The 19,598-nt window shown below is 48.5% G+C and overlaps 1 protein-coding gene across 10 annotated transcripts in view; it reads right to left on the minus strand.

Moving 5' to 3' along the window:
• Positions 1 to 19,598, minus strand: part of neo1a (neogenin 1a) — a 151,607-nt gene that overhangs the window by 21,258 nt on the left and 110,751 nt on the right. For 9 of the 10 annotated variants that reach the window (XM_035628085.2, XM_035628077.2, XM_035628081.2 and 6 more), the window contains exons 8-13: positions 8,609 to 8,843; positions 7,821 to 7,975; positions 5,739 to 5,887; positions 4,001 to 4,139; positions 3,226 to 3,275; positions 1,705 to 1,849 (exon numbers count right to left, since the gene is read on the minus strand). In XM_035628085.2, the coding sequence (XP_035483978.2) occupies positions 1,705 to 1,849; positions 3,226 to 3,275; positions 4,001 to 4,139; positions 5,739 to 5,887; positions 7,821 to 7,975; positions 8,609 to 8,843 (873 nt within the window). The remainder of the gene's footprint in view (positions 1 to 1,704; positions 1,850 to 3,225; positions 3,276 to 4,000; positions 4,140 to 5,738; positions 5,888 to 7,820; positions 7,976 to 8,608; positions 8,844 to 19,598) is intronic. The other variant, XM_035628083.2, reaches the window with a different exon arrangement.

The following is a 19,598-nucleotide window of genomic DNA, read 5'->3' on the forward strand; positions in this document are numbered from 1 at the left end:
TGCAGCGTGTCAAGACGTAGCCGGCGGCATCTGAGATAAATGCGGCGGAGATAAAATGCAGTCTGATAGGATTAAGGTTTTTTTTTTTATGTAGATTAATCTGGGTTAATCAAAAGCATCAAAGGGAATATTAGGGTCTGCTGTTCCCCAACAACAGCGACGAAAAAAAATGGGCGTTTTTCCGTCTGGATCTGCCATTTTTGAAAAACCACACTGAAATTAGTGCTGCAACTAACGATTGTTTTCATAATCGATTAGTTGTTTGGTCCATAAAATGGTGAAAAATGGTGAAAAATGTCGATCGTGTTTCCCAAAACTCCTAGATGATGTTTTGTTTTGTCCTCACAGCAAATATATTGAGTTTACTGTCATAAAGGAGCAAAGAAACCAGACAATATTCTCATTTAAGAAGCTGAAATCAGAGAATTTTGATATAAAAACTACTCATACCGATTAATCGATTATCAAAAGAGTTGGCGATTAATCTAGTAGTCGATTACTAATAGATAAATCGATTAACTGTTGCGGCCATTATTGAAATAAATGCATTTATAGAAGAGATGGGAGACAGTCAATGGACGTAATGCTGCATTAGAGAAGCTGCGTTTTGAGTCACGGCCGCAAATTAACGTTTGCCATCACCATTTCTAAAACCGTTCTCAGACATGCACTGAAGGTCGGACATTGTCCCCGATGTGAGAGAATACAGCAGGAGAATCTCTGGAAAAATTCACAGCAAGCCAGTGGGCTCGCTCATGACGTTGTTGACGCTTTCCAAAGCGTGAATCACAGTCATCGGAGTCCCGCCTCCTGCTCGCTGTGACCAGACGCCACAGAACGTCCCCGAGACTTTTCCCCGCCTGACTCGGGCAATCTGCCGCTGCGTCCTTTCATTTCGTGAACGGCAAAGTCTGGAAAATGTCCCATTATCCGGACGTTTCCTGTGAATGCCTGAACATCTGAACAGCCCAAGTGAATAAGTGGGCGGCTCTGCACTCAAGGGGGGCGGACACACTACCAAGGAGGGTCACAGCGGGACAGGTCGCTCAGGACACATTCTGTCCACACTGGGTGAACCAATTCAAATGTGTTACGCTCTGACAGAGAAAAGGCTCCAAACCCTCCCCATCGGACGAGAGTTGGTCAACACTCTCTCTCTCTCTCTCCGTCACTTTGGATTTTTGCGTCTATGCATCACGCGAGTGCAAACTGTGACGGTTTTTCCCTTTTCTGCAGCCACAGGTCGAATGTGCAATGAATGTTTTCTGTTCTTTTTGAGCAGCAATCGAGGTTCACCACTTATCCCTCCGACCACTATCTTATCCCACTTAATCCCATGCAAGAGGCTGGAGCCCGTCCCGGCTCGCGTCGGTCGCGGTCCAGAGTGGAACCCCGGGGAGGTCAGACTTAGACAAAAACAACATTTCGACCACAGATGCTGACTTCAGATAGATTTAAAATGCATTTTTAAATTTCCGAGTTTTCCAACTCTGGACACGGACGGTCCTGACATTCTAGGTCTGACCACTACAGCTCTATAGGTTCTCTCCCCCTTCTCATTCGCTACCAAAGGCGACACATTCACAGCCACTTGCAGGTGGTCGGTCTCTCTGGGGAACTGCAGTGGAAGACCACCATGTTTTTCGCGCCTACCAAAAAGCTGCACACATCAACGCGGCGAACATCTCGGACACTGTGCATTACCGTCGATGAGCTTGCTAAGCTGCGTGCCTCCGGTGGTCTCGGCCGCCTCACTCCTCCGCGACCCTTTGCGATATCGGATCTTGTAGCCCGTGATCTCCCCGTTCTGGCCGTTGAGGGGAGGGGGCTGCCAGCGAAGCATGATGCTCTGAGGGATGACAAAAGCAAGGGGGCAGAAGTCAGATGAGACAACGAAACGTCACGCAAAGCACAAGTGAGACCATCTGTTTGTTTGTTTTGTCCCGGGGGGGGGGGCTGCAGCTGCAGCGGCGACCTGGTGCTTTGGCGGGTGGCATCGTCGCACGTGACTCCTGACCGTGGGTGCAAGTGGGAGGACCCCCGCTCCTCTGAGCGTGCATGCGGCATTAGGGGGAGAAATAAACACAGTGAAAAGAACGAGGAGTCCTGGTGAGCGGGTTTGTGAACATGTGGCACGTGTGCGTGTGTGTGATCAGTTTAACCCTGCAGAGACACCGAGGCAGCGAGATGAATGCCAGATTGAATTTTTTTTTTTGGGGGGGTTGTTGTTGCTGGAGGGCACCACGCTGCACCGCTATGGGATTCATGCATCTGGAGTTTTCGTGTGTGTGTTTAAAGAGATAGGTGCGGGGTAACTCAGCGTGGGAGAAGAGTTAATTAATGCTTCCCCGCTGTCTCACTGAAGCACAAAAGCCTGAATACATGTACACGACACACACACACACACACACACGCGCTCCTCCCCAGCCGAGTCGAGGGACTTGCACAAATTAAATTTGTGCTAAGTGTGTTCAATTATTTCCATTTTTCTTGTTACACCATCAGCCCTAACTTGTTACGTGTGTGTATGTGTATGTGTGTGTGTGTGTGTGTGTGTGTGTGTGTTGCTTTTCTCCCGTCTTCTCGGCCTAATCCTGTTCAATTTCACTTTTGGACATCAGAGCAGATTTGACCTGGTTTTCAACTGGAGGCCGGCACCGCTTTTACCAAGGATCAAACAAAATCAATCCTTCCTCAGACTCTTTGACCGTTACCTCAACTCCCTGAGTATCACTTTTAGCATCTCCCTGGATAATACTTTATTTATTTATTTTTTTGGGGGGGGGGCTACCGTTTAGATTTGAGCTCTAGGCTTATTTTTATTTATTCTTTTCACCAGATCCCGTACAGACGGAGAGTGAAGCAGAGGATAAAAACCTTCTGACAGGCGAGTCTCCTGCTGACGAGCGGATCGATGAGGGTTCACACACCCTCTTAACCGGCTAGGGCTGCGGGCCCTCTGACGCGGCTACTCACACACAGAGACGCAGCGGCGCTCCGGCCTGCAGGCTATGGATCCGCGCTACTGTTTGCGTGCGTGCGTGCGTGCGTGCGTGTTCGGTGAGGCGGCCGCACGCACGCACGCACTGCACACCACAACAGTCCGCTCACGTGCATTTGTTCGCCGGTACGTTGCATGGGAGCGCTTCCCTCAGTGGGAACGACAGACAACAGAAATAATACCATCGACCTTGTGGCCTCCCGTTCGGTTCCATCGATCCTCACCTTTGAGTTCTGGACCTCCACGGTGAGGTTTTGCGGAGGGGCGCTCGGCACTGCGAAGCGAAAAGAAAAAACACACATTGGATTGGGCGCAGGGCAAAACAGAACACGGGCACATCAGGTTGCTGTGGAGCGATCAGTCGATTCATTCGTGGACAGAAACATGAATGGAAACTATTTTGATGACGAATCAAGCGTGAGTGATCTTTCAAGAACGAAGGAGCTGCTGTGGGTGAGCGGGTCACACCGCTGACTTTGCTACAGAAGATCAGGGTTTCGATCCCCGGTCATCCCAGTGTGGGCCCCTCCATGACTGTAAGTTCGCTTTGGACAAAAGCTTCAGCAAACTGAATGTAATCTTATGTAACATCTTATGATTTGGACTTTTTGTTGGAATAAAACGGGCAATTTGATATCATCACGGAATTCCTTATATGAGAATAAAAATCAAGTTCAAGCTGAGAAAAATTATTGTGTGGGAAAAATGTCCTTTGCCAAATTAATATTACGTACAGTCCCTAAAGGATGTTGCGATGTCGCCACCACAACAGCTGACGCAAATTCAGCCAACTCCCTTCAATCCTGCGCAATATTGCAATTTGTTCTCTATGGAAAAACGTGCAAGTCGCGTGAACAGACTTTTCAGGCTCTTGGGCAAATTATTCGTAATCGCTACAAGGTTAAAAAACAATTCAGTGCAGGAACCAGAACAGAAGCCCTGTTGTTGGCGGTGAAAGGGGGGCATCATTCGATTTTTCGTCCTCATCGACCGACTGACCGTCAGACAGGGTGCGGACGACCACGTCCTCCGTGGAGACGCCTGGACCGTGCTTGTTGTTGGCCACCACGCGGAAACTGTATTCCGTGTTCTTCTTCAGGCCCGACATGGTGTAGGACTGACCGTCGACATCGATGTCCTGAAGGAGACGAGGGGGAAGAAGAGAAAAAAACGCTTAGTTGAGTGCGTCTCTTTAAATTTGAAACCTGAATTTTTGGGACTTGAAGTATCTATTATGGTCTCCAACGCGTACGTGTAACACATGACACGCATAGCAAAATAGAAAGACAACTTTCACATTGAATCAAATAACTTTACGCTCATACGTATCAAGGAAATGTTTTATTCTTGAAGATATTACCCGCGAAAGACGAGAAAACAGCTTGTTTGATAGATGATGTCATTCCAGCTTAGAAGTTCCAACAGATTCACAATCTAGCTGTATCGCATATATGGCAGCGCTGCAAAATGTCGTTGCCCGCTTTCATAAATTCCATCACTTCTCGGCTTGTAATTCGCGGTAAAAAAATGTAATCTTCCACTGAGACACAAATTATGTCTTGTGCGATAACGACTTTTTGCTTTGCAAATTGGGCGCGCTGGCACGCCGCCCGATTACTTCAGGCCAATTTGCATTCGGCTCCGCGCTTGTGCCATTTTGAGTGAGGGCAAGAAGAAAAGAAAAAAGAGAGAGAGAAATCTAATCTCAGCATCGGAAGTCCGGTGTCAGTTGATCGCCCGTGACCACGTCACCATTGAAGAGCCATCATATGCTGTTGCTTGACATTCCGCCCGTCCTTTTAATATTTCATGTTTTCTTTTGTCTGCTCTGTGTCTTTTAAAAACTTCATCTCCGCTCTGTCCCTCTCCTTCACCTCTTCTTTCTCTTCAGCTCTCTCTCTCTCTCCTCTCTGCGGAGCTGAGAGGCGTCATTACTCAGTGCGGCTGGCTGACGTGTCAATCCATTATCATATTACAGGCTTTTTAAAGCCTCGCTGGGTCGCACACTGCCACTGCTGTGGGCCGGCTCAATATCTGAGCAGCTGGGTTTTCACTGGTGTGACAGAGTCATACCGGCGGAGAAGAACTGGATAAATCATATGTGCTTTACACAATGTGTGAGTTTTTGTGCGAGATGCTTGATGAAAAGTGGGGTTAAAAGACAAAAAAATAAATAAAAGCAGCACCACAAAGTGACTTTAGGCAAATGACTAGGAACTCCTTGCCTCATCCCAATTTACATTTACGACGCAGTGGTCATATATTATTATCCAAGGCACCCTGCAAAGTCAAGCATCAGCTACACACACACACACTACTTTGTCCTTTTACTCCAGCAAAGTGAGTTGTGAGACCAGAGCTTCATGTCCCGGTCGAATGAATAATATGTCACTGTCAATAAAGTGAAGACAAAGCACACGAGGACACGTTGTAATACAGGAAATACGTTCGCCGGCTGCATCAGTATCATCTTGTAATCTTTTCTTTAAAAAAATACTTTTCTTTATAAGATACTGTGTTCTGTCTTTTTAAAATCCATCTCATTGTATTTTCTTTATTACTTATTTAAATATATAATATAATTTGTCATTAAATCTGTTGATCTGTGGGAAACACAGTGTATAAATGGTACCTACGATTACAGATGAAAGATGAAATGTTTTTACACATGTTCTATACATGTTTTGTCACATCATCAGTGAGTGACAGAAGACATCCTACACGATCTGCGTCCCACCTGTTCGTCGCCGAAGCTCTTGTCCGTGTAGTACAGCTTGTAGGTGAGCATCTCCCCGTTGCCAGTAAGAGGCTTGTCCCAGCTCAGAGAGACGGAGGTCGGAGCGTTCGACGCCACCTGCAGGTTGGGAGCGGGGCCGGGCACTTGGACTGAAAAAAAAACCATGAGATTAGACGGACAGAGTATGACGACGTGTCATACGCATCCGATGCATACTGCGGCTGTTTGGCAGCTCTACTTCTGAAAAGGGCAGAACTGTCCATCTGGAATGTTTAGCGAAAGGGTATGATATCTTCATAAAAAGATCTAAGGTCCTACTATCTCTGTCTTTATATATGTACATATATATATATATATATGTGTGTGTGTGTTGAGTTTATGTCAGCATGTCTTTACATCCCCTGACAACAGGGGACCGTGGACAATAAGGGATGTAATTCCTACACTGGTCATTTGAAGCCGGCAGTCAGCGATGTAACGTTTGAGGATAAACACTTCCTTTTCGCACCGTGCCGCAGGTCGGAGCTAACGCGACAAATCGTGTGCGTCTGTGCCGTGTTGCGGAACACTCAGTGTCAGTAAGCGTACGGACAGTGACGTGTCTTGACGTGTCTGCGCTGCGGAACATTGCATATAAAACCAAACAGCGACTGTGAGGTGAAAGTGCTGGCTACCACGCACACACACACACACACACACACACACACACACACACACACACACACACACACACACACACACACACACACACACACACACACACACACACACACACACACACACACACACACACACACACACACACACACACACACACACTGTTGTATGTGCTGCACATCTCTTGTTAATTTTCAGCTGCGGGTGTTCCTGACGGAACAGAGTGGCTCGCACATTTGTCATGAGTGTGTGTGCATCGCTGATAGGTGTGTGTTTCGGTCTGCGTGTGTGTGTGTGTGCACTGTGCCAGTCTCCGAGGAGAAGTGATGTGGGGCAGCGTTGTGTGCACATGCCTCAGATGCAGGTCAACAGCGTAAGCCCCGTGTTCTTACGCCGAAAGTGCACACGCGACAAAGACAGACTGCACAGGTATAGCCCGGCCTCACTGCTGTACCCATGGGGGGGGGGGGGGGGCTGCTTGGCTATTGCTGGCAGGCACTGAGGTGTAGTGTGCGTATTTGTTTGTGTGTATGTGTGTGTGTGTGTGCCACTCCGTCCGCCCTCCAACCAAGGACACGGGTTAGGGAAACGGAGGCTGACCCAGAAAAAGCGACAGTGACGGAGCTGTAGCCGAGTCTGGGGGTGAGGGACGTCCCCCCCCCCCCCCCCGACAGTGAGCGGGGGAAATCCCCTCACGGCGGCTTCAAATGTGGGTGAAACTGGAGAGATTTGGAGGAGCAGCCGCGAGGAGCGCGCACACCCCCGAACACAAAGAGAACACAGGGAAGCACTTTGGTCCTCTCGTCTTTTCTCAGCAAATTCCTACGTGTCCTCCAGTCAAAATGTTATAATAAGCTTATGTGTAGCATCTCTGCACGCACACACTGGATGAGGGCAATGTTTTACGGGAAGAAATGTGAAATACTACTTTCAAGCATCCCTCAAGATTAAATAGGCGCGATTGAACGCGCACAAGCACGCACGCACACACACGCACGCGCGCACACACACACACACACACACACACACACACACACAGAGGCTTTATAGAGCATGTTGTTGTGAGAGTAAACAAGAAGAGGCTTATAACAAGAAAACACTGCCTCTCTGGTCTGCTGTTGGGTGGTCTGCCTTAACGCGCTGAAGTAAATAGCCTCCTCTGTGTGTGTGTGTGAGTCTCTGTTTGAAGTGAGCGTATGCTGTATGCGAGGGAATATTTGTTTGTGTGAATGTTTACTTGCACATTTGTGCTCATCCTGTTTGCCTCAGTGTGCCGGTGTGAGCGCCATTCCCAACAAACCCGGCTGGAGTTTGCTTTGATGCTCGTGCGTCCCGTCGACTGCTGCAATATAAATGAACGTCTGTGTGCGTGTGAGCGCGCGCGCGTGTGTGTGTGTGCGTGTGTGTGCGCGCGCGTGTCTTTACCTTCAGCCTGGGTGGCCACTTTGAGCGCCGCCGAGCTCTCCCCCTGGCCGTTGCCGTTGTGCGCCACGACCCTGAAGCGATATTTGCTGTCCGGCATGAGATTCTGGATGGTGACCGCCATCTCCCCGGGACGGCTGGTGTTCACCACTCGCTCCCTGACGCGGACACACAGAGGCATCACAAAATGAACAGTCGGTGGATCGGCAAATTGACTGAAGATGAGCGTGTCGGCCCTCGTCCGTCCGCAGGGGGACTTGATTTTGTTTGCACGTAGTGTATGCATGTGCACTCAGTAATGGTGATGTCTGTGTTTGCACATCGGGCTCTAGGTGTTAGAAACACCACAGTTTGAGGCCAATGCGGCCACAAAAGATGTTTTTACAGGGTAAAAAACACAGGAAGTTGCCAAAACGCTTGAGAGCAGTTGTGGAAAAACCCCTCGCAGCGTCTTGAATTTCAGTCACAGTAAATCTTCGACAAAAGAAGCGAAGAAGAATTCATCACAGGGATACTTGGGGAAAAAATGGAACGAATAAATGAAATTACAGCGTTTGAACTGAACGTTTTGTTTGTACATCAGTGTTAAAAAGGTAATCCTTTAGGGAAGGGAGTTTGTTTTTAATTAATGAACAGTTACCGCTGTGATAAGTGCTTTAACCGCTTTAATTAGAGATACTAGAGAGGCCTGCACGGGCATGTACAGTATGTATATTAATACGGTGCTGACGCCGGCAGTAGTGTACGTGTATTAGTACCCTCCTGGCAGTACTAGAGAGTGTGTGTACTACCTGCTCGTGCCCTCCTGGCTGTAGAAAACTGAGTAGGTGAGCTCGTCGCCGTGCGGTTCGGCCGGTGGGCGCCAGGTCAGCTTGATGAAGCGCGTGGACACCAGGGAGGCCACGACGTCACGGGGGGCCGAGGGAGTGGGCCCCGCTGGACTGGCTACGCCTCCCGAGCCTGGCGTTACATGGTCAGTAGTGTTAGGAGTCAGTGGAGGGGGAGGGAAAGAGGGCAGGGCAACATCTTTGGGTCGGGAGGAAGAAGGAGGGAGGGAGGGGGAGGGGGAGGGAGGGGGAGGGAGGGACAGGAGACAGTGGCAGCGTTTGGGAGGGGGGGTGGGGGGGTGGGGTGTGGGATGGGGTGAAGAGAAATATTGCGCAGAGGCATCCGCAAGGAGCAGGTCGAAGAGGGGGTGGAAATGGAAATGACAGTGAAACGGAAGAAAGGAAAGGGAACAAAAAAAAAGAAGAGAAAACCAAATAACAACAACGTGACAAAAAAAAGACTTTTGGCGTGACAAGAACATAAAACACTTCTACTACACTCACGGTGCGGACGGGTGAAACAGCACAATACAAGGGGGGGCCACTACACATGCAGGTCTAATACACACAGCGGCCGCGGGACGACGCGTCACGCGCTCCGCTTTCACGGACGGCCCCCCCCCCCCCCCCGCCAATCATTTGTCATCGTGCCAAAATGATTGGTGTGCATTTGTTTGGGCGACATTTTTTATCGACTAAACATTTGGCAAGCGTTCGGTGGCAAAACACAGAGAGGGACGCGGCCCCCCCCGTCCCGCCCCTCAAATGCACATGAGAAAACCGCCTATGTGAAATCAAACAGTTTTATCTCAGACAGTACAACAACCGAGGACTGAGGCCGACCCCCCCCTCTGGTTATTCTCTCGAATAACATGTCGGTCGTTGTTGTTGTCGTCGTTTAAAAAAAAAAAAAAAAACGCTTCTGCTGCCACATTCCACAGACCAGCCACAGAAATGTTTGTGATTTCATTTGGTGTTTTTTTCTTTCTTTCTTTCTTTTTTTTTTTTTGTGTGGGGAGGAACAACTTGCGGTCAAACTCAGCAAAAAGATCTGCTTTTCATTTTGCCCCGGCGGGTTCGAGGGGCAAAACGGAACCGTAGGGAAAGAATGTCGAAGCCTGCGTGACATTTTCCATTTGTCCGCAGGTCGGGGGAAAATTGACCGGAGGGGCAAAGAAGCGTCTTCGCCCGTCGGGGCGCGTGGACTAGACGCTAATTTGCCTTTTCAAGATTCCACTTCACCGACTTGATTGTGATCGAAGGATTTGCCGATATTCCAAAGGATTATTACACGTTTTGAACGCACGCGTTCATCAAGATCGGACCTTCCGCATCTGCACACACGTCTGAAAAGTTTGAGCTCCACGTTCATGGCACATAGCCTGGACAGGGAGACGTGTGTGTCGGATTTTTCTATTGGTTTTGTCTGATGTTGTTTGTTTTTATCATTTTTCTTGTAAGTTATCTTTCTTATTTTGGTCTCGTCGTATTTCTCTCTGTGCCGTTTTATTCCTGTGTATGTTGGGACACCTTGTAACCTTGTTTAGATAAGTCCTATAGAAGTAGATGTTTATTATTATCATATTTTGTTGCCTGTTCCACAAGAACGAAGAACTACAGTAACTCATCATGTGTAATTTTGACTCGTACACATTAGCAGACACTTTGAATCTCCACCAGTGATGCTCCGAGAAGATGCGTGCTCAGATAGATTCAGATCAGGCGACTGATGTGACCCTTTGGTCCTAGAAACGAAATATTAATAAGTTGCCCTTTCTGCACATTTGGGATCTCAAACAGCCGTGAAGCTGGAAGTCAGATCTTGAACCTCAAGAAGCCCCCGTCTCATTTCGAAACCCGCGACGAGCCAGCGACTATGAGAAACACACTGTCGCCCTAATTCTTTCTGACTGCGGTGTAAATTACCAGATGCCGAACAATTATCCTCATTTATACAGCGACACGCACACGCACGCACACACACAACGGAAAAACAAGGCACAACACTGCGGCATGTCTCGCACTCACCGGTGATGGGATTATCACAACATCAACAAGCATAACCAGGCTCACAGGACAAACAAAAGCTGTAAAGCCTGTTTGTTGATGAGGGGGCACATCCTCCATGACTAAAACGTGGAACACACAAAGACGACACGATCCGAGGAACGTGGGGGGGGGGGGGGGGGGGGGGCGGGGGGTCGATGTTGTGAGACAACACAGCAATTACCGTCTCGAATTATGATTCACCTTGGCAACGGAGACAAAGGTCCCCCCCCCCCCCAATAATGACTCCATAAAGAAAAAACCTGCAATTACACAACAACAGAGCCAAAGACTGGGGACAGAAACGGCAAACACTGAATCTAATACAGGGGCAGGAGGAGAAAAATAGGGGAGGGGGAGATCAAGAAAAGAAATAGAGAGTTTGCCAAAAAACCCCAACCCACCAACCCTCCCGGTTACATCTGTAACCAAAGGAAACACGCTGGTGACGTTTGCGGTTGTGGCAGCACACAGGCATGTATAATACATCTAATCTACAAAAGGCTGGCATGATAGATAATATGTACCGAATATATGAGGAGAGAAAGAATCAAATGAAGAAAAAACGAAACATGTAATGAGAAATACAAGCAACAAAATGGACGAAAGACGTCTGACCGACTTCTGCTGGAGAGCTACTGTAACAGTGATCCACAAAGTGGGGGGGGGGGGGGGACGGAATGAATTATTTCTCACAGATTTACCACCATTCATTTGTTTAAATACTCATTAGGCAGATAGGAATCAGGCGCGGCCTGGAAAAAACACACGAGAGGATGGAGATAAGATGAAAAATGCGAGGGAAATCAGTTTAAAAATGAAGGTTATATAAAAAGTGCTCGAGGCCCCCCCCCCCCAAAAAGAAACTCAGCGAAAATAAATAAGGCTGCGGTGGAAAGCAGGTTCTGAATGAATGAGTTTGAATTACAGGGGTAAAGCTAAAGAATTAGAAATTAAGTCTGCAAACTGATCGCACCGTATCTTTAGTTAGACGTATTAACAAACCCCAAAAAAAGCTATAGGAAGGGTTTGATGGCGTATCTCCATAATGAGGAAGTTCAACCTTAAGCCGAGCTCCAGCTCCCGAATAGAAATGTGAAAATGTCACTAATCCCCGTTAGTCTGACGTTAAGAAAAGGGGCTGGCAGGGACGGCTTATCGGACAAACCCCGTTTATTTCCGTTAAATGAGCGGAAACAGCTGGAAGTATACCAAACCTGAAAAAAGTAGGACGGGATCACGAGTGTCCAAAGTATGTGTTATTTTACTACTTTGTTTCATATATCCTGGAGCAGAGCCGCCGCGCGTTGATTGACACGGTCGGGCCTTTTTCTACACATGTACGCGAAGAACCATTTGAGGCAAGAAAATCCAACCTCGCCTCCGGCGTTGTCGAGGAAAAAAAGGCTTCTCGGGGGTCGGGGGGGGGGGGTTCACTTCAAAAAGAGGTACTGGAAACACCTGGTGTGGATCTCAGAACGAGAGGGGACGGAGACGAGAGGTCGGGACGCCCGGCGCTTCTTAGAAAGAGAAAAATCGCTGTCAGGCGAGAAAAACGCGTGCAGAGAGAAATGCATTGTGGGAGGGGGGCAAAAGGGGCGGACGTAAAAAAGCGACGTCAGACGTCGTTTCCATCGTCACGCGCCTCGTCAGCTGCGGCTAGTTGACATGCCGGGGCAGCTTCTTTATTCCGCTGTCCCTCTGACAATCCGTCTTGTAAGCGCTCGCCTCGGACTGTTACAGTAAGGAGGTGTCAGCCTCCCGCCGCCGCCGCCCGACTCCATTCATAGCTGATTAATAGTGCCATTAGTCACCGCGCCAGAGGTAATGAATGTCTGGCATTACGGCTTAACGAGGAAGGTTACTCCAGATCTGCATAATGAATCTGTGCGACCGGTACACAAACCAGTTTGGACGAGAGCATTCGTCTCGACGCGAAGGGCCGTTCTCCGAATTTAAAATGAACTGGAGCGGTGTGTTGAAAGTTTGGATTAAAAGCCTCATCAACAAAACTTTTATCTCACCTTGCGAACGCCGTAATCCCTTTTTGCACCGGTCCCCCCCCCAATCTGGTCTCCAGTCCACAGATAACAGAGCCTCACCTCACAGGCTCCGCCATCGCAAAAAACTCCACCAAGACGAGGCGAGGATCTATCTGCCAGACGCACCCACAGCGCTGCAAGTACAGTACAGACAGCCTTCTCTTCGGGGGGGGGGCGTTCAGCAGGCCACGTCAGGCCTCCTGCAGAATGGATTTTCTCAAGACTGTAGCTTCCATGTCTAATGTGGTTCGGTAATGACGGCGGCATGAGAGACGAATCCAGCACAATGCTAATGGTCCATTACTGAGTCACTACTTATTTTCCTCTCCCCCTGCTACAGAATAGGGGAACGGAGAGCACGGAACAGAGCCTTTTGAGAGAGAAAACGGCACAAAGCGCCGCCGCCGCCGATCTTTTGTCCTTTTCACGCGAACACGTAACAGTCGCACAATGAGAAAAACCTGTCCCCACTACTGCTTGAACATCGCGTGTCTCCGGAGTGCGGAGAAATCACAGGCCCCTTCTGAACAAAGACCAAAAATATGATAAGAGACAAAAATGTGAAGGTTGCACAAGCAACGGCAGAGACACTAGAATCGCCATTATGGGTTTCTCGAGTGACTCGGATTGATGTATTAACACATTCAGGTTAAAAAGGCTGATCTAGAAAAGGCTTGCATGGTAGTATAATGTATGTTCAGAGTGTATATATATATATATATTTATATATATATATATAAATGGAAGGAAAATATGAAGAGAAAGAAATACTGAATGAAAAAAAAAGCTTGTTTACTAAACAATTAGGAATCAGCATAATCTGGAATGAAGACAAACCAGATAAGCGGCTGGTACAGTTTAGTGGGTTACACCGCTGATTGGTACAGAAGGTGGGGGTTCGATTTCCAGGTCATCCCAGTGCGGGCCCTCAGGCGAGGCCATTGATGCCACCCGCCTCGACGACTGAGAGTCGCTTTGGACAAAAGCGTCCGCGGCAAAACGAATGTCATGTAATGTAACCAGGATAAAAATGTGTTATTGTATATTGTTTAAAATTGAGGTTGCATAAAAGTGCTGCAGGCAAAAATCCAAAAATGGATTCCATGAAAGCCGGTCTGCGGGAAAAAAAAAAAGAAAGAAAAAAAAACCGGAGATAAAAAGATAATAAAATGAATAATTTCAGGACGTTTCCTCAGTAAATGTAGTGGGGAAACAGTCGGTCCCACAAAGCGACCCGCTGACAGCTGCGACTGTTCCTTCCCCGACAATCTTGTTCCCCCGCGCTCCCTTTCGAGATGAGAGCGGGAAGAGATGAGCGAGTCTGACAGCTCGCGACACAAAAAGGGAAACCATAAGTCAGACAGAAGAAGGAGGAGGCAAAGCGAGAGGCGAGGGGTGAAACAGTCGTGCGGGAAAGTGGCTGACCAAGCGTGCACTTTATATATTTTTTCCTTTAGGTCCTGTTGAAGGTACTCACAAACCAATGGCAATTTCCATTTTTTTTATGATTGAAAACCAATTATACAAACAATAGAAATGCGAGACCTTCATCAACAAAGAGCCAAAAAAATTGCTTTGTGCACGAGGGGAAATAATTGATCGCCGGCTCATTTCAGTGCTCGGACACTGTTTGTCAGGACCACGAGCGTTAGCAGAGGACTTGTTGCGTCCAGACCTTTATCGCGGCCGAGGGGGAACTGACAAGAGATATATACGCCGTCGGATCGCGAAGGGGGGGGCGGAGCGTACCGGTAACTGCACGCGTTGCCCCCTCTCGCGGCCTCAAAATTGAAAGTGCAGCTCCAACCTCGCAACAGCCTAAAACCGACGAGGAGTTCCGCCAAGAAAAAGCAGAAAACCCCCGTGTCTCAAACTGATTCTCCGAGAAAAAACTGTCAGACGGCAGCTCCTCCGGCATTCCTCCATCACTTTCTATATGCCGTGGTCACAATGATCGGCAAAGACGTTTGAAACCCGGGGCACGTTCCCCCGGGGGGGCGCAATGAGCTATTTATTGATTAAAAGAAATGCACGGAGAGCTCAAAAATGTATGAATTTTCTCCTCATTAAGTCTTTAGCGGTTGAATTTTTATTTTTATTTTTTTTTTATTTTAAGATTTTTAGGCAGCGACCACACTGACGATGAGGCCAGAAGGGAGACATCAAAGGCAAATTAAGAGGAATAACTTTGAGACTTACACGATCATGCATTTCTGAATATTGAAATGTGGGCGTGTGCACTCTAGGATTTTTCTTATCGTAAACTACTGCTGATGAAGTGTGCGGGTCCCCATTCTGACTACATCAATTCGAAAACAGCTTCCCTGCTTGAATGAACACGCAGGCCGCTAAACGCCGCCACCAAAGGGGTTTGCGGTGGGTCACAGGTGCATTTATGTCCCCGCGCTCCCTGAACGCCCCTCTGGCGGCAGCGGGATGCGAAAGGACCCATCCGATGGATCGCCGGGGCTCCTGGACGCCATGTGGTGACGATGCTAAATGCTTTAGTGGGAGGGAGGTGTCTGTACTTCCGAGGACTCCCAAAGCTCGCGCACGTTCTCCTTTATCAAAAAGAGAAAAAGGAGAAAAAAGCGGTCCCTTTGAAACCCCCCGGAGCTCAATCGGCACCGTTTGTTCAATTTGACATTTATCTTGCTGATTTGTTTTTTTTCCACACACAAAATCAACATCCCTTTAAAATCCACCCCCCCCCGTGGGCCTTGCACAAACAAGTGGAAGGCGTTTGCGTGGCGTGGTGTTTTATGGATGGGTCCACGGCGGTATGTCTGCGTTTGCATCCACCCTCGGCCCCCCCGGGCAATTCAGTCCTCTGGTAACATGGTTTTCTTAAAGTGACAATCCCCGCTCTGCGTGCTCAAAATAAACACCGAGCTTGCCGAGTTTAATGTGTCTGGGAATGTCTAAAATGCCATTTATATATATATATATATATATATATATATATATTCTGCTGAGACAGAAGAAAAAACCCAGGGGATCCACAGACGCCGACACGTAAGGGGGGGAAAAACAAACGGCCCTATTCGGAAACGACGGCTGTAATTGAACGGGGTTGGGTACATCAATAATTAACCGTCCACTGTGTGTACATACAGTCGCTCACCCTCAAACACGTGTACCCCTGCGATCCACGAGCCACTGGTGGGTTAACGTGGGTGTGACTGCTTTGTTCCTCTGAACGCCTTGCTTCAACACACACACACACACACACACACACACACACACACACACACACACACACACACACACACACACACACACACACACACACACACACACACACACACACACACACACACACACACACACACACACACACACACACTTGCAGAAACACGCACCATCATGAGGCCAACAGCTGCTTGCCCAGACTTGGTATGCAAATTAAGATGTGCATCTCTGGTAGAAAATGTAACCCCCCCCCCTCCTCCTCCTCCTCTACACCTTTTTTCGCACGTTTTCAAGAACCTGCATCATATGCATCACATGCTGCACATGCCGGCTGGGAAGCGAAGGCCTCTGGGGCTCGCTCGTCCTCTCAAGCAGATCAGAGCAGCCAGTGATGTTGCACATCTCCAGAGCATTTCGCCACCGATGCCCGGGACTGCGAACGTGCCTTTTCTTCCTGCGTTGCTCTGCCTCTGTATCGTATTACCTCGGAGGTGCACGGGTACAATTCAACCTTTCCAGGGGAACAGAGCAAGCCCCCGGGCCGAGGTAATTGATTTCAGAGACAGCTGTGTGTATATACATGCAATTGCAACATTTCCTGTATAAAGTGAGCGGAGCTGAACGACCGGAAAAAGGTCAAATGGGATGTTTTGCGGGAGCGGGAGCGGCTGCGTCTCCCTCGGGAGACTCGCTATCAAACCGCCCAGCCAATCAAACTCCCCGCCAATGAAAAGGGCCTCCCTGGCTGACACCTACTGAGAAGCGGGCATCACACCCCGTTAGCGGGGCGCGCACGGCCCACAGTGATGTTTCCCACCGTTCTGCTTTTAGCTCATGGAAACTGGGAGGCTGGGCGGAGAGAGGGGGTGGTGGCTGACGGGAAGAAAAAATAAGAAAAGCTCCAGCTCTGGCGGCGCCCCGCCGTTTCCGGGGAAGGGCGTGAAGGGAAAGTGATGTTTTTGTGCCATGTGGTACCTCCAGTTATTGCACCCAGAGGACTGTCCCGCGTCCAAAGCCATCAGGTCGGCGTCCTGAATGAGTGCGTGCTGGGCAAACAACAGGCTGGCGGGAAAAAAAGAAAGAAAAGCAGACCGCACGCGTACGTACGCAGTCTGGCCCCTCAGCGTGGTGCTGATAACGAGACCGACCTTTCGAAAAAACGCGGCACTGACGCAGGTGCTGGAGGCTATTTAAAATCCCTTTTTTTGGGGGGGGTCTTTCCTGTGCAGAACAAGAGCAAAACAGTCATCCATAACATGTTGCAGTTAGCACTTTGGGCGACGGACCATTTATAAATGAGGCAAAGCCTTTCGTCACGGTTGAGTAAACACAACCCATAGAAAAGTTCGGCACGTGAGAGCCTCGGCTTGTACCCACACACGCACACGCACACACACACACACACACACACACACACACACACACACACACACACACACTAAGCACCATCCCCCTGAGAGACAGAGCCACAACAAAAACACTTATTTAGCCATCGGCGCCTGTGCAAACAGAAATTTGGTGGAGGCTCTTATTACCTTTCAGCTCTTCAAAAACAATTTGGGTAACAGCTCCTCTGATCGGCTTCCTATTGCCTCTAGTGGAGGAACACATTCACTAATCACTATCAGTAACATGGCGCGTGTGTGTGTGCGCGTGTGTGTGTGTGTGTGTGTGTGTGTGCGCACATGCCAACGGATTTTCTATTTACATTTCAGTGCTTTATCCCTACAATTTTCAATTTCAATATTGCTATGAGGCAGAATTGTGAGGAATATATTCACATTTACATATTATTAATACTCTCCATCAAATGCACCCGGATTTGTTTTATATTCCCCTTTCATGATCACAGGGCATTTAGAAATATAACCACAACAAATAAGACAACAATATTATCATATTTGTTTAATCAACCGCAATCCACCAACAGCAAATAGTGCTGAACACTGCGAGGAGAGATCAGGCGCTTCACGAGAATAAACACCCACGGCGGCATGAGGTGAAAAAAATCAGCTTCTAGAAAACAGGTCGATGTCTTTGACGTTTGTGAGGGAAAATGATTCCTAGTTCTTAGGGAGCCTGGACCGCATGACGACGCTGTCACATACTCCCATCTGGCATTTTTATCCGCCTCCGAATGTACAACATATTGTGTACGTGTGCACATCTAGCATATGACAAGGGACGCAGTAGACAAGGCAGTCAGGGGCTGGCGAGCGAGCGCGGCCTTGACACGACGACTGCAGGCTTGGACGAGCATGTGAGGAGCGATTCGGCTGGATCGCTTTAGTATAAATATAAATTAGCCCGTGGCCCTGTGTGACCTGAAGAAACGGCGAAAGAAGGGCGACCGTATGTGCGTGCGCGGACGCGTGTCCCGGCAGCGCGTGACATGTTGTTTAGCCGTCACATTTTTTTTTGTTTCTTTCACACTGGCGCCTGCTGCCGAAGGTACACTCAGCGGCGCAGGCCCGTGCCAACACAAAAAAAACATGGCAGCCCCCTCCCGTGCACCGTGCACCGTGACACATTCGCATGCTCACAACGTTGCACACTCTCGCCCCCGCTGGCCCGGCCGTGACCCTGCTAAAAGATGATGGAGCACACGCTGTATTCCCTGAAGTGGGCCGCAGGCTCTTTTTATACAGTGCTGGTGGAGTCTGGCTGGAGGAGGGGGAGAAGGGGGGGGGGGTCTTTTAGCAGGCTATTCTCAGTTCTTGATTTGAACAGGGAATAAGGACGGGTCGCTCTGATGTAATGGAGGGATCCCCTGGCTGCGGTTTGTCTGTTACCAGTCTATTAGGAGGATTCAACATTCTACTGCTCCATCTTCTCAAACTCGTCGGAAACTCACTCGGCCCCTTTGTCCTTTAATCGTGGTCTAGTTACATTTTATATTACACGGGCGAATTTCTTTTCCGCACCAGCAGCTCGAGCCGTCGTCGCAGCGGAACTACTCGCACAGAGTTTTAAGCATCTCACCGTCATCTGTCGCTTAGCTTTCAATTCACGTTAATTGGTCAGGAAGAAAAAACTAAACTTCGGAATATGGATATTTGTATGTAAAACCCTTCTCGGTTGCATAAGAGCCAAACAAAAAATGGATCTAGGCTGCAGTGTTTTCTCATGTGTGTCAATGGCCCGTGTGGCTATAATTACTGCTTGTGTTGGAACACTACAGTTACAAAAATGCGAGTGTCTGTTTGCAGGAACAAATGTGCTGCAGTTATCAGTTCTGTTCGGAGAACTCGTCTCTTTAAAGACTTTTTGTTGCGCACAGTGTGAGAACAATTTGCCTCTGGCAACCAGGCCTGGTCCACAACAGTTGTCTTTGGCCAGGCTGTGTTCAGTTTATGAAGAGCCGGCCGTAATGGGTTTGGATTTCTTTTATTAATGTTGTGGTTGTTTCCTGCCAGTAGTTTATATAACAGGACAATATTTGGGGTCTGTCGGGGGGGTTTTGGCTCCAAACATCAAAAATGAAGCTTTTTTCATTTTCAATTTTTGCCCCATTCTCGGTTATTTGTTCTGCATTGTTTTGTTTGTTAGCGCCAAGGGCCTTTAGAGAAATATGTAGAGATATCTTTTTATCTAACTTAGGCAGCCATTGTTACAATTTTCAACAGTACAGAAGGATAGATTGTCTTTAGATCCAGACTTCCACTTGACTCGCG

Source organism: Scophthalmus maximus, chromosome 4 (assembly GCF_022379125.1).
Source record: "Scophthalmus maximus strain ysfricsl-2021 chromosome 4, ASM2237912v1, whole genome shotgun sequence".
Lineage (NCBI taxonomy): Eukaryota > Metazoa > Chordata > Actinopteri > Pleuronectiformes > Scophthalmidae > Scophthalmus > Scophthalmus maximus.